The sequence below is a fragment of the Ipomoea triloba genome, chromosome 13, assembly GCF_003576645.1.
Source record: "Ipomoea triloba cultivar NCNSP0323 chromosome 13, ASM357664v1".
Lineage (NCBI taxonomy): Eukaryota > Viridiplantae > Streptophyta > Magnoliopsida > Solanales > Convolvulaceae > Ipomoea > Ipomoea triloba.
In genome coordinates this window covers 22,853,012-22,880,871 of record NC_044928.1, presented here as the reverse complement: position 1 = coordinate 22,880,871, position 27,860 = coordinate 22,853,012, and the positions used below count along the sequence as shown (strand labels likewise).

Here is a 27,860-nt window from a genome sequence, read left to right as displayed (position 1 = left end):
TACTCTAACCTTAGTGGATGTTTTCCTACTATCATTTTGATTTTCAGTACGAAAAAGGACCAAAATGCATTCAAGCATCACTAACTGTCTGCAAATTTCAAACCCTATGCCTTTGTTTCCTCCTGTCACAAGTCACAACTGCATACCTGCATCCATGCACCCACATATATATTTCATCTATCACCTTAAATAATATATATATATATATATATATATATATATATATATGGCTGGGGTTGAGTTCTGGTGCGGACAAGCCTTCAGGTGAGAGCCAGTATCTATGACGCAACTTAAAGAAGGAAAACTAACAGGGAAAAACACACACCTTAAGCTTTAGGTTCAATCATCTTAAGTTTCAACACTGATACACCTTAAGCATACAAATCGCCCACCTTAAGAAGGAAAATCAATACGCACCTTAAAGAACAAAAATTACGCACCTAAAGCAACCGCATCTAAGAAGGTCAACCGCACGGGAACTCATATATATATATATATATATATATATATATATATATATATATATATATATATATATATTTGTGTGTATTATTTTATTGATATTTCTTTATAATGTGATGTGATAGTGAGACCGTTTTTGAAACAGAAGAGGGAATTACATGAGTGAAGAATAAATAGTGAATAATTTTAAATTTAATAATAAGACATTTTGAAAGTGAAAGAAAATTGTAAAAATGCGATTAACCTTATAAATAATTGAAAATGTAAAGTAAAAAATAGGAATACATGTTATATTATTAGAGTAAACATATGAACTTACCATAGAGTAAATGAAAATACATATGATGTACATTTAATTAGTTTAGTATTTATAGACATTAAATTTTGATTTATATATGGATATATTGAACAAATTTAATGAGCATAGTACATGATAGTGTTATCAAATATAATGTACTAATTTGCACTTAATATAAATTGATGTGGTTTTGGACTAGAATACTGTTCTCAAATAAATATACAATAATGTTGATGGTTAATTAATATAGGGAAAATGGTCAAATAGGCCCCTAAACTTTATACGAAAAGTCAATTAGGCCCATAAACTTTTAAAAAGTGCAATTGAACACATTAACTCACAATTTTGAGTCATTGAAGCCCATTAACCGGTTACCTTACCTGTAAGTGCCGGTAACTACACACTTGACTCGCCACCTCAGCTTTGCTTTGTATGGTCCACGGTCCACCACTAGCGCAGCTGTATTTCTCCAAATTGTACAGTGACCATCGGCTTCGTCCTCCAGCCCTAATCGCACCACCATTAGCGTCGCCTACCGCCGTCCACCACCAGCGTGGGTCCACCACTGTCCTCTACCACCGTCCACCACCGAAATTGTCCGAAATTTTGCAGAAACTAAGTACTGTAATTACTTGATAAAATTACAGGAATCTTTTGAAATGACTGAGAACAGAATGAATTGAAGCTTTTGTTTGGCCTAAATCTGTTTTCCAGTAGAATCTTTTGTTTCTGGCAATTGAATCTCAATAGTTTACTTCATATATATAAAGCAAATTGCAGATTTTGATGACTTAATTGTTAAAGGTTTTAAAATGTGCGACTTGTGGAATACAGCTATCTTGTGCTGGTAGGTAGTACTGCTTGTTATGATGAATTAAACTGAGCAAATTCCTCCTTTGTTTTGGAAGTCAATTTTGACAAACTTTCATGTCAGGCAAAACTTGACTCTTTTATCATTGAAGATGTTAAACTAAAATTTCTGCAAAGTTTTTTTGCTCCTAGTGTAGGCACTTATAATTTTATCATTCTTCATCTAAATTGCGGATTGTAAATTGCCATATCTTGGTATGATCTTCCATCTAATAGCTTGGTTCAACGTTCGTTGTTTTAGTTGCTGTGTATTTGTGCAAATTGGATTACATATGTTCTTTTCATATCTGTTGCTTGTTACAATCTTCAAATACAATCTTCAGCCATAAGAGCTTTGCGATGCGTGTGTGTGTTCCCTGATTATTAGCTACCATATCAAAAGCACTTCCAGTCAGTTTAATAAACCAATTATTAGCTACCATATCAAAAAGAAAAAAACGATGAAGAAAAACGATGATGAAGAAAAAGAAAAAAAAAACCTTCAACTTTTGGTGGTGGGGCGACACTGGTGGTGATGCAACGCACAGTGAAGAAGCCGATGGTGATGGTTGTGCGATTAGGGTTGGATCATATTTTGGTGGTGGAGCGACACTAGTGGTAGACGGTAGTAGTGGACGGTGGTGGAGGACGGTGGTAGGCGACGCTAGTGGTGGTGCGATTAGGCTGGAGGAGGAAGCCGATGGTCACTATACGATTTGGAGAAATACGGCTGCGGTGGTGGTGGACGGTGGACCATAAATTCTATTTTAATTTTTTTTATTTTCATTTTTTTTAATTTAAGCTTATGTGGCAATCTAAATACAAAGCAAAGCTGAGGTGGCGAGCCAAGTGTGTAGTTACCGGTACTTACAGGTAAGGTAACCGGTTAATGGGCTTCAGTGACTCAAAATTGTGAGTTAATGTGTCCAATTGCACTTTTTAAAAGTTTATGGGCCTAATTGACTTTTCGTATAAAGTTTAGGGGCTTATTTGACCCTTTTCCCATTAATATATTTATTTAAAGGAAAAACATAATTCTAATTTCACAAGTAAAGTAGACATAAAGGCATAAAGCACGGCAAATTATTGTGTGGACCATAATAAAATGTATATTTTTAATGTACTAAATGTACATTATTTTTGTATTGAATGTACATTATTTTTATACTATAAAAATAATGTACATTCAGTACATAAATAATGTATATTCCATGAATACAATGTACATTATATTATTTTTATATTGAATGTACATTATTTGATAGTGTGATCCACACATGCAATAATGATTGAGCACGGCAAATTATGATAAAGCACTGCACCAACTGCTACTATACAATTGTTATATTAATTATATTACGTGCAAGCTAGCAAAAAATAAATAAAAGAAAATGAATTGGGCGTTAATTATATGGTCGGATTATTGGGAACACATAGTAATTTTATATTTCAGAGTACTATACCTTTGTTGTGTAAATTGATTAATTTTAATAATTTAATTACATATATTATATTTTTATCTTCTATTTGTTTTATTGTATTTATTAACTATTGAACTAATGTATATTCTAGTATAAAAAAGATAAATTTTGAAAAAAAATAAATAAATTTCCCCATTTAATGGAAAGAAGTTTCTAGACAAACATTATATTCTATTTATCAATCAATATTTTCATAGCTATAGAAAAAATTGCTAATAAAGATTAATTACTGGATGTTATTTCTAAGATGTCTTTTGAGTTCTCCAATACATTGTTTGTATGTTATTTTCAATGTGGCAGAATCAGACTTTCCACATATACTTTTAGCCTTTAGTATAAATATCAACAAATACTCACCTCACCAGCACATCTTTGTTGAGAGAGAACCGAGAACTTAGAGGCTAGAGCAAATGCACGAATCCCCATCACACTTCACCCCAGAGAAGAAGCAATGCACAACGGCGGAGGTGGCGTTGCCAGTGTCTCGCCAGAAACCAAGAATTGAAGAAATGGGAATGGAGATGAAAAGAGAGAAAGAAGAAGGATGCATCTTGAACTTTGGGAGAGTTATCAATGGTAGCTTAGCCAAGAAATGAGAGATTTACAAGAGAAACTACTAATAACCCAAGTTCTATGGGTATGTCAATGATAATGTTTGGTTAGTTGCTAACTAACGAGCACAACGAGTCAACAATTGCTTCCACTGAGGCTCGAACCCACTCCAATCATCCATGTGAGAGTGTTTTTCGGGACACCGGGTGCCACTAGACCACAAGGTCTTTGGCAAATCATAATCCATTGGAATATATGATCAAAGTAATATGGAGTTGTTAGTTACAAGCTACAACTACGTACTTGATTTTATGTTGTATTGATTTATGACTTTTTTTTTTTTTTTCAAATAAATGGCTCAACTTTAATAATATCTTTGATCTTTCTTTTTCACCTAAGACTAATCAAAGAGTTGAAGTAGTGACAATCTAATAATATAATAGACTTCATTAAAACAAATCAAGAATGCACTAGGGTAGATATGACATGAATTTCAACTATAAAATAATAATGGAGACTTTAAATCTAAAAATATTAGTTATTATTTCATTTCTTAAAAATCATGGAGGTACAATAAAAATAATTATAATTCAAAAATTGTTTGAATCCAAATGCCTTTCTATTCATTATCGACGCTATCTTCTCACTATAATTCTTTTGTAAATCTATTATTGAACACTTTGTTTCGTTATACCTAGATTTGAACCATATATTTTACCAATGAAGAATTTCGAAGATTAACAATGGTAGTTGTATAGCATAAATGTATTTGTAAATAAATGTGTAAGCGGTGTATAGAGTTAATAAATGACAACGATCATACAATAAGTTTCGTCATTTATATTTATGTATTCAGAGAGTCAATAAAAAAATAATTTTTTCATTTATTCGATAGAATTTAAAACAAAAATGTAATTTCATGGTATACAAAATCTTTTTAAGTTGCATAAAATTAAGTTTCATTTTTAACTTTTTAATTTAAAAATACTCTATAGTTTATATGAACAAAATCCATTTCATATTATACATTATTGAAAGATTTTAGAGTAGTGTTTTCAAAGAAAAAAAAAACTTGATTCTAAAAATGTCATTGACTCCATCAAATAAGATATTGTCTTTCAAATTTTAAAGAGAACAAGTTCTTTTGATTGTCTCATATGCAACGACAATTAACAAAAGCTAAGAGTAATCACTTTCAGTTTCAATCATTAGTCTATTATTTTTTTTTAAAAAAGAAGTAATTTTCGGTCATGAATAGTTGTATACTGTTATTTTAAAATTTAACAATCTTAAAGCTTTAGTAATTTTAATATGTAATTAGGGCAATAAATAAAATAGTTCAACAACAAATTCTAATTGTATAATTTTTTTTTTGTACTAAAAAAATTGTATATTTTTTTGGCAATCTTTGTTTTCTTTTAATATTTGTAAAGAGTTTAAATTTTGATTTTGATGTTTTACTTTTAAGAATTTTATTTTTTAATATTTATAAATATATAATATATTTGGTGTGATGTATTGGTAAATTACTAGTTTAAATTAATAGAAGAGATATAATTTGAGTAAATATCTAAAATAGTCCATCGACTAGGATAGTAATCACAATTAGTCATCAACTATCAATTTACTAATTAGGTCCTCAACTATACCATTCATACTGCTCTCAAAAAAAAAAAAAAAAAAAAAACTATACCATTCATACTCAATAATTCACAAATCAAGCATTCGTTGAGGACCTTAATGAGTAAGAATTGAATAATTGAGAACTTTATTAAATAAGAATTGAATAGTTGAGGATCTTATTAAGTAATTAAGGATTGAATAGTAAAGAACTTAATTTGCTAAACTTGATAGTTGATAATCAATTTATGAATTTCACTATAATCGAGGGACGATTTTGAGTGTTAATTCTTTTTTTATATATAATATATTGTCCTGAATATAGGGATTGGATGATATACAGTGGGGCAGACAGAAGGCAATTAAGGGCATATCGCTTGCTTCTCCTCTTTCCTGGCATCCATAGCCGCTTGCATACAAATAATTTCTTCTTTCTCATCAAAATTTAAAATTATTATTCAGTTTACAATTTTCTATTTTCATTTTTCATCATCTTATCATCAACTAGACTCACTGCAAACTCATCATATGTAATTGTAATGTGGTTTGTCAGGTAACTAACACGTTTTACTTTATTTTCTTATACCTCCTTTATCCGTCTTCACCCAACAATTCACCTCCTAGCACCAATCTGGGTGCTGGGCTTTCCCAGCCACCCGATGTTAAACTTAGCTTTTATCGACCTCCACCTAACAATTCTCCTTCTTACCACCAACCCGTCGCAACTTTATTTCCTTATACAGCCACACATTTTAAAAACGCTGAGTATTAGACTTGGCCCTTTAAGCCCTTTACCGGCCTCTGCCCAATCGATATATTTGTGGGAGTTAAAACGGTAAACTTATATATCACATTTGTTTATATTATGGATGTTAGGAGTAGTAATAAAAAAAATCATGAATGTTAGGAGCTAGTGTGAGAGGGACATTTAATTTGATAATAATAAAATATTAGCAAATGTGAGAGTAAAGTTAGTAGAGGTGGAAGTTACAAATTGCAGTATTGCAGGCAGTTGAACTAAAATTAAATTAAACAGCTAAGAAAAAGCTAAGTGTTGGTGTTTGAGAATTGAAGAATGGTGTGGTCATTTCCTCCCCGATTCTCAATAAAACTAAGCCAGCCGGAATTAGTGGCACCCAAAACCCCAACGCCGAAAGAGAAAAAGGCACTTTCAGACCTGGATGACCAAGCCAGTCTCCGGTACCAAATGCCAGGGCTTTGGTTTTATGAGAGCAAAGAATCAATGGTTGGGCACGACCCAGCTACGGTTATCAAGGAAGGATTGGCTAAAGCACTAGTGTTTTATTACCCGTTAGCCGGTCGCCTATTCGAAGGCCCCAACAAAAAGTTGATTGTGGATTGTAACGGTGAAGGGGTGCTGTTTTTGAAGGCTGAAGCCAATATTGCGCTTCACAAATTGGGGGATTTCATACACTCCCCATCTCCCTATCTCAGCAAGCTTCAGCATAATGTCCCTGGCTCCGAAGGGATTACCGGTTGCCCTCTTCTCTTGATTCAGGTACTTTTTCTTTTTCTTTTAGTTAGTATCAGATATTCAGATTAGAGTTAATTCACATTTATAAAGTATGAAAATATATATGATTTACATTTAGTTTAGTGTTTATTGACGTATAAAACAAATATTTTAGCATAATATATATAGGATAAAAGTTATTAATTAACCATGATGCATGTGCAGTATATTGTTTATATAAATTCAACTTTATATGCTTTAAAATTTGTTTCTATACATATGGAGAGAACGTTATTTTTGATACATATATAGAGAGAACATTATGAATATTCTACTATATACTTTGAATGAATATATAATGTATATTTAGATTTGTGTTTATTGATATAAAGGTTTAGCTTTATGGACATGTATATAACAAATATTATCAACATAGTGCATTATGATTTCATTAAATATATATAATATATATATTAGTTGACACTTAATATAAAACGTCATTTTGTATAAGAATCTACTATGTATGCAAGACCCTTTTTCATGATATAATTTGCCTATTGTTATTGGCTTAGACATACATGCATACGCGCGTAATGTTCTGCTCATTTTGTAGTTAATATTTATTATTTAGAAGGTAGATAGATAATATTCTCAAATAAATATATACCGTTAACCTATTTACTTAAAAAATACATAAAAAATTAATTATACTTTCACAAGAAACGTAGACAAAGTCACAAAGTTCTGCACGAACTGCTATAATTGGTATACCACCCAATTATATTGCGCGCAAGCTAGCAAATAAAAAAAGCTAAAACAAAATAAAATAATTGGACCTTAATTGTATGTTCGGATTATTGGGTACATATTCTAATATTATATTTTAGAGTAATTTACTTTCGTTGTGCATATCCATTAATTTTAATTGCATATTATTATATATTTATATTCTATTTGTTTTATTATATTTATTAGTTATTGAAATAATGTATCATACTATCATTAACTTAATAGAATGTTACAAGAGATATATTATATATTGTTTTCTTCTTCTCCCAAATTATATATTGTCTTGAATATAGGGATTGGATGATATATAGAGGGGCAAATAGCAGGCAAGGCCATATCGCTTGCTTCAGCCCTTTTCTTTCATTCATAGCCGCTTGAGCTCGAACACTTCTGCTCCTAAAAAGCGAGCGATGATTTTTAGGAGCAAGAAATCTTAACCCACAATTTTTTATAACTAAAAGATATTTCGTTAATGAGTGACTAGTACTCTTTGGTGTGATCGTCTCACAGAACGTTACTCATGAGACGGGTCAGGTCGAGATGTAATGAAAAAAGTATTACATTTGTTTTAAAAAATATTACACTTTCTCTTATAAGTAACAAACATTTATTCATGATTAAAGTATTACATTTTGATTTTGACTCAATCCGTCTCACAGAAAAAGATTCGTGAAACGGTCTCATACAAGTCTTTGCCTTCACTAATTTATGCTTCATCCAATTCAAAATCACACACAATAAGAACGTTAAATTTATTTTTTTAACAAATGTGCGTTCAAAGAAAATTTTGCTTCATATCATTAAATATTTTTACTAACTTTATTGTATTGAAGATGAAAACTTTCTTTGTAATGCATAACAATTGTATGTCTTCATTATGCATGATACTTTTTTTCTTCTCAATCATCAAAATTTTGAATTAAAAGCAGTTTACAATTTCAATACCCAGTCCCTTTTTTTCTCTAATTTCATTTTTATTGGTAGTTTCTTCATCATATTATTAGCTACATTGTACTCGATCATCATATATGTTGTAATTGTGAATTAATTTGATTTGTCAGGTAACTCGTTTTACTTGCGGCGGTATTGCACTAGGAGTCCGGTTCAATCACACCATGGTTGACGGCTACGGGATGTCGCTATTTTTAAAGGCACTATGTGAATTAGCGCTAGGTGGTTCAACGCCCTCGATTTTGCCGGTATGGGATAGAGAGACGTTGAGCGCTACGGCAAACCCCAACCCGACGTCCTCTCACGCCGTGTACGAGGCCCCATGCTTCCGCAACAATTTCAAGCTCTTTGACTTCGAGTGGTGGGCCAACAAAATTTTCAACGTTGAGAAACTGGCATCCCAACCTCTTTTCTTCTTCTTCCCTAAAATATTGAAACCCATCTTCGTTCAGAGTTCTTTCATTGTTGGTCCAAAAGAAATCCAAGCCCTTAGAGACCAAGCCATGGCTCAAGATTACGGTCGGTGCACCACGTTTGAGCTGATTACTGCTTGTTTGTGGAAATGTCGCACAATTGCGCTGCAACCCAATCCCAACGCCACTGTCCGACTTACTTTTCCTACAAATATGCGCCAAAAATCCTTGGCGGGACTAAAACTTTCCCCCGGATACTACGGCAACGCCATTGTAATGCAATCTGCCACCTCCACCGCCAAGTTGTTATGCGACAGCCCCATTACTTACGCCATCCAGTTGATTAGAGAGGCCAAGAACAAAGTAAATGCTGATTATGTCAAGTCGGTAATTGATTTCATGGTGACTAGGGGCCGACCTAGGATGTCAGTACTGAGGAATATGATGGTTTCGGACATATCAAGGATTGGTCTAGAGAAGATAGATTTTGGATGGGGGGATGCAATATACGCCGGGGCCTCTATTGCAGCTTACGGGGCTACTTTCTTAGAACGTCCAAAGAGCAGCGACAGTACTACTGAGAAGAGCATTTTGGTACCTATATCTCTGCCTCATATATATATGCAAATTTTTACACATGAGTTCAAGAAGATGACCAGTTCGTCGTAAATTAAAGCGACGTCATAGGGGATCGATGATCGTTACACTCAAATACTTTGAATTCTTATTTTCATAATTTTATGAATGCAACAATAAATATATTTGTGGTTCTATGTTTACTTCATATTCAGCCTTGTAACTCAATGTTTAATTTTTATTCTAATACTTTGTGATGGGTTAATTGGATAACTACGCGGTCTTGGATCTAATCCGAAACACTCTTGGTCAAATATAAAGTCAAAGCAATTAAGATAATCAAATAGGCGCGGGGTGAAACAGTTCATTGCACTTAACACATATATAGCTACTGTACTTATTAGGGATATGATGATGTTGCAGTTATTAGGTGTATTGAGTATGAAGTCATTGTACTTATTAGACTGGATTAATTACCCATTAACTAGTATAAATGCTTAGCCCTTGTAGTAGGTAGCGGACACACACAATCTTGTACTCAAACTATTATCAATACTATTACTTGTCTATTTATTTACTCGCAATTACTTTCCAGTAACATTCTTACCTTCACTAGTGCTTTCATTGAGAGCCTAAGATCAACTCTCAAATACGCTATGACATACACCCGTCTTCCTCTTCAACAAGATTTGAATAGTGGCACAATCTGGATCACACAACTCCCATGGTTCCCGCAACGTGAACTTCAATGGCAATGCTAGCAGACATGCATGATAAGTGCCAAAGATACCTAGGTTAAGAGTCTAATTTAGTGGTGCAATTGTGTTTATTTGATATCCTTTTGTGACTAATCTATGGTGCTTTATGTTCTAATGTGCTAATCAATTGCAAAGCTCTTGGCATACTTTAGATGGTTTTATAGGTTCTTGAGGCTCAAAGGGGAATATGAACTTGACAAAGAAACAACCAAAAGAGGAGGAACCATTGAGGGTCTAGGGGTGAGCGAATGTTCGGTCGGTTACATAACCGACCTTGATTTTTTACCTTTGTAACTGACCGAAAATCGATGGTCAGTTACCAAAAAACCAAACATAAGTCAAAATAAAAAATTACATAAACATACTTACATACATACTGTTTAGTGTTATTATTATTATTATTATTATTATATATATATATATATATATATATATATATATATATATATTACAGAATTGCAAAGGCATGGCCATAATATTGATCGAGACATGAAACTCTGCAGTTCATTTTATTAGGAAAGTCTTGGTTCAACCGTTCAAGTGGGTTGTCTATCTTTATTAGTGGGATGTTGATCCATTAAGAAATAATGAAAATCTATTGGGCTAAGTGAGGAAGCTTGAAACAAAATAATATAAGATGTGCTATCATGGGAGTTCAAACTCACAACCTCCTACATAATAACATAAAGATGAACTACCCAAACTATCAAGGCCTTGTGTACTAAAGGATAGAAAGTTCCACTTATGCACGTGAGTGCGCTGGAAACAAAGTAGTGGGAGGAACGTGTGTGGCCAAGAATGAAGACTGCCAGATGCCGTCCATTTGTCAACGATCCGTGAGTCCTACAACAATATAAATAGGGTGTTTTCCCTCACCTTAAAGGGTATCCCTTGGCTCACAAAATGCCTCCTGCCGGCACGCTAGGGTTTGAGTCCTTTTGGTAACATATTTAGTTTTGTTTTATATGTTAGTCTTTTAGCTCGTGTTATTTATTTATTATCGGACCGCCATTTTGGATCCTATTCAATTTCTTAGCGCTATAGTATATATTATTTATGTATTCTTTGGGCCGCCATTTTGGGCCAATATCTCCGACTTTGTACATGCTATTTAAAGCTAGAGCCAGTCCCAATAAAACTCACTTTCTTCCTATCTGGGCCAATATGTATTCCCGCTTTCTTCCTATCTACCCCCATTTCGTACCCCTATACCCAGTTTATGCATGGTGGAGCCGGTCCCAATAAAACCATCATATATATATATATATATATATATATATATATATAGGGAAGGGTTCCCATGCGGTTGTGCAGTTACGCACCTTAAGCAATACAATATGGCGCATCTTAAGTACACAAACCACGCGCACTTAAAGCTTTAGGCTGACGCACCTTAAGTATACAAACCACGTACATTAAGAACACAAACCACGCACCTAAGGTTTTAAAATGGCGTACCTTAAGTTTCAACAACTCACGCACCATAAGCATACAAATCACGCACCTTAAGCTTTAGGTTCAATGACCTTAAGTTTCAACACTGACGCACCTTAAGCATACAAATCGCGCACCTTAAGAAGGAAAATCGTGCACCTTAAGAAGGAAAATCGTGCACCTTAAGAAGGAAAATTACGCACCCAAAGCAACCGCACAACCGCACCTAAGAAGGTCAACTGCACGGAAACTCACACATACACTGTGTGTGTGTATTATTTTATTGATATTTTTTTACAATGTGATGTGATAGTGAGACAGTTTTTGAAAGAGAAGAGGGAAGAATTACATGAGTGAAGAATAAATAGTGAATAATTGCAGATTTAATGATATGGCATTTTGAAAGTGAAAGAAAAATGTAAAAATGCGATTAGCCTTATAAATAATTGAAAATGTAAAGTAAAAAATAGGAATACATATTATATTATTAGAGTAAACATTATGAACTTATCATAGAGATGTACATTTAGTTTAGTATTTATAGACATTAAATTTTGGTTTATAGATATATAGAACAAATATAATGAACATCATACATGATAGTGTTATCAAATATAATGTACTAATTGGCACTTAATATAAATTGATGTGGTTTAATTTTGGACTAGAATACTGTTCTCAAATAAATATACAATAATGTTGGTGGTTAATTAATATATTTATTTAAAGGAAAAACATAATTCTAATTTCACAAGTAAAGTAGACATAAAGCACTGCACCAACTGCTACTATACAATTGTTATATTAATTATATAACGTGCAAGCTAGCAAAAAAAAAAAATAAAAGAAAATAAATTGGGCCTTAATTATATGGTCGGATTATTGGGAACACATAGTAATATTATATTTCAGAGTAATATACCTTTGTTGTGTAAATTGATTAATTTTAATTAGATATATTATATTTTTATCTTCTATGTGTTTTATTGTATTTATTAACTATTGAACTAATGTATATCTTCTAGTATAAAAAATTCACAAATTTTGAAAAATAAAAAGAAAAAAAAATTCCCCACTTAATGGAAGAAGTTTCTAGACAAACATTATATTCTATTTATCAATCAACATTTTCATATCTATAGAAAAAGATTGCTAATAAAGATTAATTACTGGATGTTATTTCTAAGGTGTCTTTTGAGTTTTCCAAAACATTGTTTGTATGTTATTTTCAATGTGTTAGAATCAGACTTTTCACATATACTTTTAGCCTTTACTCTAGTATAAATATCAACAAATGCTCACCTCACCAGCACATCTTTCTTGAGGGAGAACCAACAACTTAAAGGCAAGAGCGAATGCGTGAATCCCCATCACACTTCACCCCAGAGATTAATAAATTCTAATTGTATAATTTTGTTTTTTTTAGTACTAAAAAAATTGTATTTTTTTTTTTTGGCAATCTTTGTTTTCTTTTAATATTTGTAAAGAGTTTAAATTTTGATTTTGATGTTTTACTTTTAAGAATTTTATTTTTAATATTTATAAATATATAATATATTTGGTGTGATGCATTGGTGAATTACTTGTTTAAATTAATAGAAGAGATATAATTTGAGTAAATACTTAAAATGGTCTTTCGACTATGTCATAATCACAATTAGTGCTCAGCTATCAATTTTACCAATTAGGTCCTCAACTATACCATTCATACTCAATAATTCACAAAGCAATCCTTCGTTGAGGACCTTAATGAGTAAGAATTGAATAATTGAGAACTTTATTAAGTAAAAATTGAATAGTTGAAGACCTTATTGAGTAAGTATTGAATAATTGATGACTTAATTTGCTAAACTTGATAGTTGCTAATTAATTTGTAAATTTTACTATAATCGATGGACCATTTTGAGTATTAATTCTTTTTATATATATTGTCTTGAATATAGGGATCAGATGATATACAATGGTGCAGAGAGAAGGCAATTAAGGGCATATCGCTTGCTTTTCTTTCCTAGACTATGTTTGGCAAACTTAGCTGAAAACTGAAAAGCTATAAGCTCGAAACTGAAATCTGAAGAGCTGTTAAAGCTAGTTGTTATGCTTAAAAGTTGGTAAAATTGCTTATAGCTTATTATTAGTAGCTTAAAATAAACTATAAGCTCCTAAATAAGTTGTGCCAAAAAGAGTCATAGCCTCCATAGCGGCTTGCATACAAATAATTTCTTCTTTCTCATCAAAATTTCAAATTATTATTCAGTTTACAATTTTCTATTTTCATTTTTCATCATCTTATCATCAACTACACTCACTGGACATTCATCATATGTAATTGTAATGCGGTTTGTCAGGTAAATAACACGTTTTACTTTATTTCATATACCTCCTTTATCCATTTTCGCCCAACAATCCCCTCCTAACACCAATCACACACTTGGTGTTGGGCTTTCCCAACCACCAGCAGGTGCTAGACTTAGCTTTTATATATCGACCTCCACCTAATAATTCTCCCTCTTACCACCAACCCGTCTTTGTTGTGTCGCAACTTGATTTCCTTATACAGCTACACATTTTCAAAACCTTGAGTATATTAGACTTGGCCCTTTAAGCCCTTTGCCAGCCTCCGCCCAACAGTGGGAGTGAAAATGGTAAACTTATATATCACACATTTGTTTATATTATGAATGTTAGGAGTGGTATTAAAAATAATCATGAATGTTAGGAGTGTAAGAGGGACATTTAATTTGACAGTTCATTTCATAATATAATATTAGCAAAAGTGAGAGTAAAGTTAGTAGAGGTGGAACCGTGGAAGATACAAATTGCAGGCACTGGCAGTTGAACTCAAATTAAATGAAACAGCTAGCAGGCATATATCCTAGAAAAAGCTCAAAGTGTTGTAGTGCAGGTAGGTGTTTGAGAATTGAAGAATGGTGTGGTCGTTTCCTCCACGATTCTCAATAAAACTAAGCCAGCCGGAGCTAGTGCCACCCAAAACCCCGACGCCGAAAGAACAAAAGGCGCTTTCAGACCTGGATGACCAAGCTAGTCTCCGGTACCAAATGCCAGGGCTATGGTTTTATGAGAACAAAGAATCGATGGTTGGGCGCGACCCTGCTTCGGTTATCAAGGAAGGATTGGGTAAAGCACTGGTGTTTTATTACCCGTTAGCCGGTCGCCTATTCGAAGGCCCCAACAAAAAGCTGATTGTGGATTGTAACGGTGAAGGGGTGTTGTTTTTGAAGGCTGAAGCCAATATTGCGCTTCACAAATTAGGGGATTTCATACACTCCCCATCTCCCTATCTCAGCAAGCTTCAGTATAATGTCCCTGGCTCCGAAGGGATTACCGGTTGCCCTCTTCTCTTGATTCAGGTACTTTTTCTTTCTCTTTTAATTACTGTCATATTAGAGTTTTTTTGTGGTAATTTCAAATTTAATTTTAAACTATCATTTTTACTATTATTTTTTAAATACTTTTTTGTCATTCTGATCACTTTTTTTTTTCTTTTTTTTAGTAAAGTCATTTTTTTCTTTTCATATTTTTCTTTTGTTATTCTTTTGGACTCAACTAATTTACTTGGCTTAGGACTTTACTATTAAGTATTAACTGGTTGAATGTTAATGAATAAAATTGTCCAAAAAATAACATTCTAGAATGTTTTTTTTTTTTTTTGAGAACAAACATTCTAGAATGTTAAATGACGAAAATGATAGTTTGAGGCTAAATTTGGAATTGCTACAAGGAACTTCTAGTGAAATTAAAGTGTGTTTGGTTGGTGGGTTTAGACATAAGGTATGAGTATCAAAGTGATTGTTATTATTTGGTTGATAGGTTTTTATAATACTACTATAGGTTTGGAATACCATATTAATTGGAAATTCATACCCTAATGAAATAAGAGTTTCATTTCCCTTCCTCATTTTTTCCCCAACTATTAATAATCATTTCCATTCTACCCTACTACCAAACATGCAAAATACTTTCACCAAAACTCATTACTCTTATCAAGTATTTGATACTCATACCGATTCCGATTCCATGTGCGAACCAAACACACCCCGGGTAAGGAGGAAGAAAGAAGGGTAAGGGTATCAAATATACTTGATAAGGGTAATGAGTTTTGGTGAAAGTATTTTGCATGCTTGGTAGTAGGGTGTAATAACAATGATTATAAATAGTTGGAGGAAGAAAGGAGGAAGGGAAATAAAACCTTTTATTTAATAAGGATTTTTATTAATGGGGTATTCCAAATCCATAATAATATTCTAAAAACTTGTCAACAAAACAATAACAATCACTTTTATATCCATACCTTATACAAAAACTTGTCAACCAAACACATCCTAAGTCTATCGGATTATTATCAACTCAAACTATCTACTATTAAGCCGCAATATAATACTCCACATGTGTATCCCATCTAAAATACAATAATGTTAATTATAATGTTATTTAAATATGAGTGTGTTGCACGTTATGTTGTTGAGTATATGTTACTGTGTGCGCCATAGTTCACATGGAAACTACATTGCAATTATAAATAGCTTTTCAAGTTACAATATAGTAACATTGGCATTTTACACATGCATTTTATTCATTGGCATTCTCTCTAATTTGAGTTATACAATATAATAAGAGGTAATAACATCTGGTCCTCTGAATATAGTGACTTTGTCAAGTATAATCTTAAATTTTTAAATTGATCATTCGTGGTACTTTAACTTTTAAATTGTTACCATTTGTGGTCCAAGTTAACCACTCATGGTCCTTCAACTATCAAATTTTAACCAGTTATAGTCCTTCTAGGAGGACCACAATTGATTAACCAACTATGATGAATTTTATTAAACATGATGTGTCTGTAGTATAATGTTTATGTACATTAAACTTTAATTTCATAAAAATATAAAAGAAACATTATGAACTTACTATAGTGTGAATGTAAATACATATAATGTACATTTAATTAGATGTTTGCTAACATATATAACAAATATTATGGACATAGTACAAGATTACTGTTACTAAACAAGATGTGTTTGTGATATAACGTTTATGTACATTAAACATTGGTTTAATTAATATATAGAAGGAACATTATGAACCTACTATCGAGCGATCGATTAGAAATATATATATATAGTTTATTTTTTATGGAGATTAATATTTAAGTTTATGGACATGTAGTACAAATATTATGAACATAGTACATGATAACGTTATTAAGTACAATATACTAGTTGGCAATTAATATAAAATGATGTCATTTTGGATTAGGATCTTTCATGTGACAAATTATTGTGTGGACCATGAATATAAGTTACATTTTTATTATACTAAAAGTACATTATTTTTGTATTGAAAGTACATTATTTTAAAATAATGTACTTTTAGTACTTAAATAATGTACTTTATGTACAAAAATAATATACTTTTAGTATATAAAAAAATGTATATTTTATTTATCGTCCACACAACTGTGTGGGCCATGCTCCATGCAATAATGATTGCCACCATACTAGGTGGACCAGGCCTACCATATAATTTTTTACTGCACAATATTTATATCATGGATCAGGGCCAACATGCACCCAAACACATCTATATTTTTTCTGTTTGTATATATTTATTTTTTCAAATTAAATTTATTTTATCTTCTTCATGTTGTACAAATAAAATTAATGTATAAAAAATATATCATTAAAAAGTGTAAATTATGATCTTTTAAATTACATCTATATTGATAAATTTTTAATTTTTTTTAAATATATAGGTACATAAAGTTATTACTTTACCAGTTTAGTATATTTATTTATATTAAACTTTTTTTCTATAAATAGATAACTGGAATATTATGAACCTATTATAAAGTGTATGAAAATATATATAATATACATTTAGTTTAGTGTTTATGGACGTATAGAACAAATATTTTGAGCATAATATAGCATAAATATGTTATTAATTAACCATGATGCATGTGTAGTATATTGTTTATATACATAAATTCAACTTTATATGCATTAAAATTTATTTTTATACATATAGAGAGAACATTATTTTTGGTACGTACAGAGATAGAGAGACATTATGAATCTATTATAGTTTGAATGAATATATAATGTATATTTAGGTTTGTGTTTATTGATATAAAGGTTTAGCTTTATGGACATATATAACAAATATTATCAACATAGTGCACTATGATGTCATTAAATATATATAGTTAATATATATACTAGTTGACACTTAATATAAAACGTCATTTTGGATAAGGATCTACTATGGATGCTAGACCTTTTTCATGATATACTTTGCCTATTGTTATTGGCTTAGACATACATGCATACGTGCGTAATGTTCTGCTCATTTTGTAGTTAATATTTAGAGTCATTTCTATTTTGGTCCTATTGTTATTGTGGTATTGTCAATTTTAGTCCACTTCATTAATTTTTGCCACATTACGGCCGATTTTATTTAGTGATTGTCACTTTTAGTACACCGTTAAAATTTTCATCAAATAACTATCTAAAACAGGAGTATTTTGATATTTTTATGCTTTGATCATCTCCTTTACCCTTTGTAGTGGTTTTCTTTGCAGATTTCCATCCAATGAAGATGTCCGGCGAAAGCCATATGGCTTTATGATGTGGCTCACATGGCTTTCGCCGGACCCCTTCAATGGATTAAAATGTGTAAGGAAAATCACTACAAATGGTCAATGAGATGACCAAAGCAGGAAAAGATAAAAAATACCCTTATTTTGGACTGCAATTTGACGAAAATTTAACGATGGACTAAAAGTGGTAAGGACTAAATAAGACTGGTCACAATCTGGCAAAAATTAATGAATTGAACTAAAATTAGCAATACTCCAATAATAGTAGGACCAAAAATGGAAATGACTCTGATATTTATTATTTAGTAGGTAGAGAGATAATATTCTCAAATAAATATGTACCGTTAACCTATTTACTTAAAAAATAAATAAAAAAATTTATTCTACTTTCACAAGTAACGTAGACAAAGTCACAAAGTACTACACGAACTGCTATAATTGGCATACCGCCCAATTATATTGCGTGCAAGCTAGCAAATAAAAAAAAGAAAAGAAAAGCTAAAATAAAATAAAATAATTGGGCCTTAATTGTATGTTCGGATTATTGGGAACATATTCTAATATTATATTTCAGAGTAATTTACTTTCGTTGTGCATATCCATTAATTTTAATTGCATATTATTATATATTTATATTCTATTTGTTTTATTATATTGGGATAAGGGTCAAATAGACCCTCCAATTATATACCAAAGTTCATTAGACCCTTGAACTTAAAAAAACTTTCAATTAAACCCTTAAACTTATTAAACTTGTGCAATTAACATATTTAAGAGGTTATCAAAAGGTAACCTATTAACTTTGCATACATGGCATCTTAGGTGGAATAATGGAATTCTATTTAAAAATTTAAAAAATTATATATTTTTTATAAAACTAATTAAAAAAATAGTTATGAACCTACGAATTATATATGGTCTAATTAAAAAAATTAGTTAAAAAACTAATTATATATATTTTTAACCTACCAATGAAGCCATGGCAGCCAAGCTGCCATGGACGATTGCCAAGGCAGCTTGGCTGCAATGGCTGCCATGGACAAGACGCAGCCAAGCTGCCCTGGACGATTGCCATGGCAGCTTGGCTGCCATGTTTTTTTTTATTTTTTTATAAATAAACATTATTATTTTAATATTTATAAAAATATATTTTTTTAAAAATGCTAATCTAAGTGGCATCTTATGTGGTATCTACGTGGCATATGACTTAGGAGTAACCTGTTATTAGAGGGGCAAATAGTAGGCAAGGCCATATCGATTGCTTCAACCCTTTTCTTCTCAATCATAAAAAATTTCCGAATTAAAAGCAGTTTACAATTTCAATTCCCACTTCCCTTTTTTCTCTAATTTCATTTTTCTTGGTAGTTTCTTCATCATATTATCAACTACATTGTACTCGATCATCATATATGTTGTAATTGTGAATTAATTTGATTTGTCAGGTAACTCGTTTTACTTGCGGCGGTATTGCACTAGGAGTCCGGTTCAATCACACCATGGTTGACGGCTACGGGATGGTGCTATTTCTAAAGGCAGTATGCGAATTAGCGCTAGGTGGTTCAACGCCCTTGGTTTTGCCGGTATGGGATAGAGAGACGTTGAGCGCTACGGCAAACCCCAACCCGACGTGCTCGCACGCTGTGTACGAGGCCACATGCTTCCGCAACAATTTCAAGCTCTTTGACTTCGAGTGGTGGGCCAGCAAAATTTTCAACGTTGAGAAACTGGCATCCCAACCTCTTTACTTCTTCTTCCCTAAAATATTGAAACCCATCTTCGTTCAGAGTTCTTTCATTGTTGGCCCAAAAGAAATCCAAGCCCTCAGAGACCAAGCCATGGCTCAAGATTATGGTCGGTGCACCACGTTTGAGCTGATTACTGCTTGTTTGTGGAAATGTCGCACAATTGCTCTGCAACCCAATCCCAACGCCACTGTCCGACTTACTTTTCCTACAGATATGCGCCAAAAGTCCTTGGCGGGGCTAAAACTTTCCCTTGGATACTACGGCAACGCCATTGTAATGCAATCTGCCACCTCCACCGCCAAGCTGTTGTGCGACAGCCCCATTACTTACGCCATCCAGTTGATTAGAGAGGCCAAGAACAAAGTAAATGCTGATTACGTCAAGTCGGTGATTGATTTCATGGTGACTAGGGGCCGACCCAGGATGTCAGTGTTGAGGAATATGTTGGTTTCGGACATATCGAGGATTGGTATGGAGAAGATAGATTTTGGATGGGGGGATGCAATATACGCCGGGGCTTCCATTGCAGCTTACGGGGTTACTTTCTTAGAACGTCCGAAGAGCAGCGACAATACTACTGAGAAGAGCATTTTGGTACCTATAGCTCTGCCTCATGTATATATGCAAATTTTTACACATGAGTTCAAGAAGATGACTAGTTCGTCGTAAATTAAAGCGACACCATAGGGGATCGATGATCGTTACACTCAAATACTCTGAATTCTTATTTTCATAATTTTCTAAATACAACAATATGTATATTTGTGGTTCTATGTTTACTTCATATTCAGCCTTGTAACTCAATGTTTAATTTTTATTCTAATACTTTGTGATGGGTTAATTCATAATTGGATAACTACGCGGTCTTGGATCCAATCCGAAACACTCTTGGTCAACTATGAAGTCAAAGCAATTAAGACAATCAAATAGGCGCGATGGTGAAACGGTTCATTGCACTTAACACATATATAGCTACTGCACTTATTGAGGATGATGTTGCAGTTATTAGGGGTATTGAGTATGAAGTCATTGTACTTATTAAACTGGATTAATTACCCATTAACTAGTATAACTGGTTGGCCCCCGTAGTAGGTAGCGGACACACACAATCTTGTACTCAAACTATCATCAATACTATTACTTGTCTATTTACTTATTCGTAATTACTTTTCAGTAACATTCTTACCTTCACTAGTGCTTTCATTGAGAGCCTAAGATCAATTCTCAAATACGCTATGACATACATCTGTCTTTCTCTTCAATAAGATTTGAATAGTGGCACAATCTGGATCAGACAACTCCCATGGTTCCCGCAACGTGAACTTCAATGGCACTACTAGTAGACACGCCTGATAAGTGCCAAAGATACCTAGGTTAAGGGTCTAATTTAGGGGTGAAATTGTGCTTATTTGATATCCTTTTGTGACTAATCTATGGTGTTTTATGCTCTAATGTGCTAATCAATTGCAAAGCTCTACTCTTGGCATACGTTAGATGGTTTTATAGGTTCTTGAGGCTTAAAGGGGAAGCATATGAACTTGGCAAAGAAACAACCAAAAGAGGAGGAACCATGGAGGGTCCACGTCCACTTCCACGCGTGGAATGTGGCATGGAAAATATCCAGATACTTCCACGCTCACTTCCACGTGTGGAGAAGGGGAAGTGGAGATTAAGTGAAAAGTCCACGCGCATGGATTCATGCGTGGAATGGCCATGACGCAATTTTTGAAGACCAAGTGCAAGAGGATAAAGTTATTTAAGGAGTTAGATTAGATATTTCAAAGGAGCACTACTACACAGACGGCTTTTAACGTCCGCTAAATGGACCCTTTAACGTCGGCTAAAATCCGACGTTGATATGGCCGACGTTGTAAGGGTACACATACAACGTCGGCTAAATGTTAGCCGACGTTGTAAGGGTACACATACAACGTCGGCTAAATGTTAACCGACGTTGTAAGGTACACATACAACGTCGGCTATTTACAAATAGTCGACGTTGTAGGTAACTTAAAAACAAATAAAATACCCTACAACGTCGGCTATTTACAAATAGCCGACGTTGTAGGTAATTTGAAAACTACTAAAATACCCTACAACGTCGGCTCTTTACAAATAACCGACGTTGTAGGTAATTTGAAAACTACTAAAATACCCTACAACGTCGGCTCTTTACAAATAGCCGACGTTGTAGGTCATTTGAAAACTACTAAAATACCCTATAACGTCGGCTCTTTACAAATAGCCGACGTTGTAGGTAATTTGAAAACTACTAAAATACCCTACAACGTCGGCTCTTTACAAATAGCCGACGTTGTAGGGAATTTAAAAACAAAAAAATTACCCTACAACGTCGGCTAGTCTTATTAGCCGACGTTGTAGGGTAATTTTTTTGTTTTTAAATTCCCTACAACGTCGGCTATTTGTAAAGAGCCGACGTTATAGGGTATTTTAGTAGTTTTCCAATTACATACAAGGTCGGCTATTTGTAAATAGCCGACGTTGTAGGGTATTTTAGTAGTTTACAAATAAAATACCCTACAACGTCGGCTCTTTACAAATAGCCGACGTTGTAGGTAATTTAAAAACAAAAAAATTACCCTACAACGTCGGCTAATAAGACTAGCCGACGTTATAGGGTAATTTTTTTAAAAAAAATATTCATTTTATTTTTCTATTTACACCCAAAACCTGCTCAAATATATATAGCTATCACAATCACATTCAAAACCTGTACAATTTATATTTATAATATCAAAATTAATAAAAGCAATAAATCTCACAATTGATAATAATTAATAATACAAGTTCATCAAAAATTATCTATATTAATTAATACAAGCCGTAATCTTCTCCCAAACTTTGTACCAAAAGCAATAAAAGCAATACATACATCTCAAATTACTATTTCACATACTAATGCAATGTATTAATCCATTCAACAATGAAGTACTTGGCCCATGTGTCTCTAACTTCATCAATCTCTTGTTGATTGTAGCTCAATGAACCAACTCTCTCCACTATCTATAATAATGTTGAAAAGTAATAAATAATAATTATAAGCTAATTTAAGCTAGTATTTTTAAAATTTGAATGAGAAATATATTATAATAATAATAATAATAACAATAATAATAATAATATAATAATAATAATAAGAGTGGCAACAATAATAACATTAAAAATGCACTAACCTGATAAATTTCACTAACAAACTCTAAAAGAGAGATAAAAGCTTGAGGTGCTGGTTCAGTCTTCTGAGCATGCATGCTTCTATCCACCATATGGTTATGAGAACTGGCCATGCGATATGGACTAAGTTCAGTCATAGCCTTGTCTTTTACTTCTTTGACCTTTCAAAAGACAGTAAGGCACTGTAAACTATAAGATAGAAAGACTAGAAAAGGAATATGAGAAGTTTATGTTAACAGTAAGAGAACATATTGTAAACATCCCAAAAGGGAAAAGAAACTATGCTTACAGTCTAGGCTTGAGAGGAAAATGTACAAACCTTATCTCGGGCAAGAGGATGAGACAGAAAGCAGGTCATCATCTTGTGCAAATAAGCATTATACATATAAACCATATCCTCATCGTCGTTCTGCCCACATAAAAGAGAGAACCTAAAGTCAGTTTGGCTTGAGCAAAAAATGCAAATAATTGTAATTTAGAATAACAAGTATAATGTGTAAAATGTCTAGCTCAAGAATGGATAAAATTATACAGAGGCAAAGAACTAGACATCTTTTCAATATCTTTATTAACCCTTTTTGCTCTCATGAAGTTCAAAGTCAGTATTACTTTGTAATTTGCTAAAAGCTCCAGGCTTAATGTACTATTTAACCTATGAGTAAATAATACCATTACATATAAAGAAGAATTCAATTGCACAAGAATTANATAAAGAAGAATTCAATTGCACAAGAATTAACCAAAGACAGACAAACCAACCCCTACGGTTGAAAAGTAAAGAACCAGGGTACTATATCCTTTAATGTTGAAATTTTATGAGCAGATTACCAAATAGCCAAATTGTGACAAGTGTACTGTACATCACAAGTAACACTAACCTGATAAGCAGGAGTTTGAAGAATGTTCTTCATCCAAAACTGGAAAACATTGTCAGAGAATATGACATCCAAGCATGTGTTAATGTGTCGCAGGTCATGTGACGAGACAATAGGCCCCGTCTCTTGAGCATCAACTCCATCATGGATTAACATTAAATGTACAAGCCAAGCATGCCTTACACAACTAACATAGCCTTTAACAACAGGATCTTCCACAGTAACCATTACCTAGAGGAACAGTCACACAGGATCTTCCACAGTAACCATTACCTAGAGGAACAGTCACAAGTTCTAATTCATAAAAATAGCAATAATCAGATATTCAAAAAGCATTAGTTCTACTTACAGATTCCTGGAATTCATGCCGAAATGAAGCATCTCTAGTCAAGATAGATGCTTTATCAGGAACTGCACTCAATGCATCTGATACTAAAGCAACCACAAGAGAAAAAAAGGAGGCCATGTGTTATCTGCAAAATTGTGCGAAAACAGTCAAATAGAAATCCACACAAAACAATGAAGAGTGTTGGTAGCAGTTTCATTCTCTATATTAGCAAGTGTAGGGGGGACTTTGGGCAAATCAGCCAAAGTGGTTCATCTCTCTCACTTCACAAAAAATGTAGATCATTGGCTACCACCAAGATGTGTAAGGGGTACAGGACGAAATCTAGTGCTGATATTTAGAAATGCCTTCAGCACAATGATGCACAAGTAATTCCCAAGTAAAGTTCCACACGTCATGGAAGATTACTTGCGAGATATTTTTCATTTATACAAAGTAGTGGTGGATTCAATTTAGGAAGAAAACTCAAAGAAATTCCGTTTCTTCTCACCTCTGCTGAGCAAAATCTCTACAATTTCTATATTCCCACTACTTGCTGCAGAGTGCAGTGGCACCCAACCTTCTTCATCTCCACTGTTTATACCGCTAATTGAAGAGTCAGCAGCAGCCAATATCTTTACCACCTGATTCATCCGCCAAATTAATGGCCTTAAACTACTGGGTTAACGGATCCAACAAATCAGAAGCGGAAGGCATAAAACAATTGAACATTCTGATTTTCACTTATACAGAAGAAATCTGCCTTTTGAAAGTGAAAAGGTTCAATTACAACCACTTCTTATCAGCATTAAACAAACAAACAAACGGTTTAAAATAGTAAAATACCCAATTTCTAGCACTGTAGCACACAAGTGTAAGTAACAATTAGAAACAGTACAATAGTATCTCTGAGGAACAATTTACAATTCCTCCAAACTTTAATCTTTCTGGTCTGAAACATTACAAACATAATCTACCACTTCTGTTATAAATATGGTAACAGTGTACCTACAATATGTCAGTTTTGATAAGAACCCACAATCCTAACGATTTGTTTTCCTACTACATTGCAAGCATCTCGCCTGCATTTCTGAAAGAAAACCCCATTCACGTTTCTTTCCTTTCAATTCCGCAACAAAGCTAGAAAATACAATACGGAGTATGAAAGGTGGAAAATTAGGAAATAAAAGAAGGAACCTCAGTGTGAGCAGAAGAGACAGCGACGTGAAGAAGAGAGCGGTCATCTTCGTTGCGGAGAGCGAGGGCTTTGAGAAGCTGGTCATCAGAGAGGGACTTGAAGAGCTCAGAATTACCCGATTCAGCGGCCTTGAAGAGGTCTTTGTCTTTTATTTGAGTCGGTTTCGTTGAATCTATATCCATAGCCATGGATGCCGGGTACTGACTACTGAGGGCTTTGTTACAGGGTTTTTGCTGGGGAAGTAGAGTTTCGAATCCGGGATGTTGGTCTGAAATTTTGGGGGGCGACGACGCTTTGTTCAATTTTTTGTTGTTGGTCTGAAATTAAATTTGGGAATGATGACTTTATTATAAACCCTACAACGTCGATTATTACTAATAACCGACGTTGTAGGTCCATTATATATAATACGGTGCAATACGACGTCGGCTAAAGCCCTAGCCGACGTCGTATTGCGTAGAGGCTAAGTGAATTTGGTGATACGACGTCGGCTAATATCCTAGCCGACGTCGTATCAAGGGTTGACAGTGTGCGTTTGTGATACGACGTCGGCTAAACACCTAGCTGACGTCGTATCGCGTAGTAATTTTAGGTTCAAACCTTTAACGTCGGTTATTACCATATAACCGACGTTAAAGGTTTTTTTTTAATTTTTAACTATTTAAATAACATATAACGTCGGCTAATTATTTAGCCGACGTTGTATGTGATTTCTGTAGTAGTGGAGGTTGGAAAAAGATATTGGCAAAAAATTAGAGGGAGAATTAGACATTCTAGAGAGAAGTTAGAACTCATTCTTAGATTGTAGAGAGAGGAACATGTACTTTCATTTCAATCTTATTGAAGGAGATCTACTTTCAAGTTCTTTGATTTGGAATTCAATTGCTATTACTTAGGTAAATCTCTAATTCTACTTTGATTTGCTTTGCATTTTGATTTCAATTGTTATTTCCAATTTGTGCAATTAGGTCAGTCGTGTTTTACATTTACAATCATGATTAGGTAACTTCTTCATTAGGAATTGAATTGTGAAGTGACATGATGCTAAGTGTAGTTCTTCATTTCTAAATTGGAGATTGGATTGTGTGGATTGGAGGAATTATTCTTGTTCATTGTTGATGATTTGTGTGTTTTCCTTGAGGTTGGCCAACTCATTGAATAATCCAAGGCATCAAGGCTAGGCAAGATATGGCTAGACTTGATGTAGCTCATATCAACCTTGATTTCCTATTCTAGATTCAAATGTGTGAGTAGGTTAGGTGGTGTAGGCAAAGTGTTTGTGAAAATGCTCCTAAGCCTCTTGGTTGCCTAAAAAGCACTCCAAAGCTAGGGAGAACTTAGTAGACCGATTGTTGAAAGGTATTCGCAAAACCATCCGGGAATAACTGATCACACAAGACAATTCTCCTAGACCTTAGACACACGATGAAGCATCATGTCCACTTGCAATTCACTTCCTAGTTTCTTTAAGTGATTTCAATCTTTATTCTTTTGACACTAGTTTCGTTTGACACTACAACAACTACTCTTTATTCTTTGATTGATTGTGATAAAGCGAATGCGGAAGTTGCAAGGTATTCCCTAGATTAAGAACTAGACAATGCTTCCAATTTGACTTACCTTGAGATCGACAAAACCCAGGGGCAACCCTAATCAAACATCTTTTGATTTACCATCCACACCAGAAAACAAACGGAAAAATCAACGCCCAACCGAAAAACTCACGTGATCTTCATGACCAACTCAACAACAACCGTTGCAATGGGTAGCAAGGGCTTAGAGCACCAGTTTCGCCCGTGGACCTCCAAGTGTGTGTCTAGGCCATTCAACATGCAACAACAGCACTAACCTAGGTTAGTTGGTAGCAAGAATGCATAATTTGGTTACCACGCCATCACCCAAGAATAAGTTGAGGTAATTTCTGCCCTGCGTGACTTGGAGATCTTGTGCCGTGGTTTGAGTATATAAGCTTCCAACGACTCCGTGCACGACTTCTTCTTGTGCCGCGGCAACTGCGTTTGGGGATGGCAACGGGGCGGGGAGTATACTCCCCGTCCCCGTCCCCGGCGAGGAATTGGAAATATTCCCCATCCCCGTCAACTCCTAGTCACAATATTAAATAATTGTAATTTATAATATATATTTTTAAATCTAAGTCCTAATTCTAAAAATTAAAATTAAAGTTATATATATAGAAGTGCCTAGCCAAAATTTTCCGCCCAAATTCAAGGGCATTTTTGCAATATCAAATA

General features: G+C 33.6%; 4 protein-coding genes across 5 annotated transcripts; 2 read left to right on the top strand and 2 right to left on the bottom strand.

The window, feature by feature from the left end:
• Positions 1 to 6,328: 6,328 nt before the first annotated feature.
• Positions 6,329 to 9,660, top strand: LOC116002800 (methanol O-anthraniloyltransferase-like). The gene is made up of 2 exons (XM_031242968.1): positions 6,329 to 6,781; positions 8,587 to 9,660. Exons 1-2 carry the CDS (start codon positions 6,338 to 6,340, stop codon positions 9,556 to 9,558), a joined length of 1,416 nt encoding a protein of 471 aa, XP_031098828.1. The 5' UTR covers positions 6,329 to 6,337; the 3' UTR covers positions 9,559 to 9,660.
• Positions 9,661 to 14,520: 4,860 nt separating this feature from the next.
• LOC116003017 (methanol O-anthraniloyltransferase-like) lies at positions 14,521 to 20,856 on the top strand. The gene is made up of 2 exons (XM_031243201.1): positions 14,521 to 15,025; positions 19,716 to 20,856. Exons 1-2 carry the CDS (start codon positions 14,582 to 14,584, stop codon positions 20,685 to 20,687), a joined length of 1,416 nt encoding a protein of 471 aa, XP_031099061.1. The 5' UTR covers positions 14,521 to 14,581; the 3' UTR covers positions 20,688 to 20,856.
• Positions 20,857 to 22,868: 2,012 nt separating this feature from the next.
• LOC116002690 (nuclear pore complex protein NUP205-like) lies at positions 22,869 to 25,901 on the bottom strand. Of its 2 annotated transcripts, XM_031242858.1 has the most exons (8): positions 25,608 to 25,901; positions 25,419 to 25,500; positions 24,922 to 25,054; positions 24,435 to 24,558; positions 24,089 to 24,316; positions 23,530 to 23,619; positions 23,213 to 23,371; positions 22,869 to 23,042 (listed from the first exon to the last, which is right to left on the bottom strand). In XM_031242858.1, the coding sequence occupies exons 4-8, from the start codon at positions 24,549 to 24,551 to the stop codon at positions 22,935 to 22,937; spliced, it is 702 nt and encodes a 233-aa protein (XP_031098718.1). In that variant the 5' UTR covers positions 24,552 to 24,558; positions 24,922 to 25,054; positions 25,419 to 25,500; positions 25,608 to 25,901; the 3' UTR covers positions 22,869 to 22,934. The 2 variants fall into 2 exon arrangements, with proteins under 2 accessions (XP_031098718.1, XP_031098719.1); XM_031242859.1 differs by lacking the exon at positions 25,419 to 25,500.
• Positions 24,884 to 25,796, bottom strand: LOC116001372 (26S proteasome non-ATPase regulatory subunit 10-like). Its single transcript, XM_031241254.1, has 2 exons — positions 25,608 to 25,796; positions 24,884 to 25,054 (listed from the first exon to the last, which is right to left on the bottom strand). Exons 1-2 carry the CDS (start codon positions 25,794 to 25,796, stop codon positions 24,884 to 24,886), a joined length of 360 nt encoding a protein of 119 aa, XP_031097114.1.
• Positions 25,902 to 27,860: the final 1,959 nt, after the last annotated feature.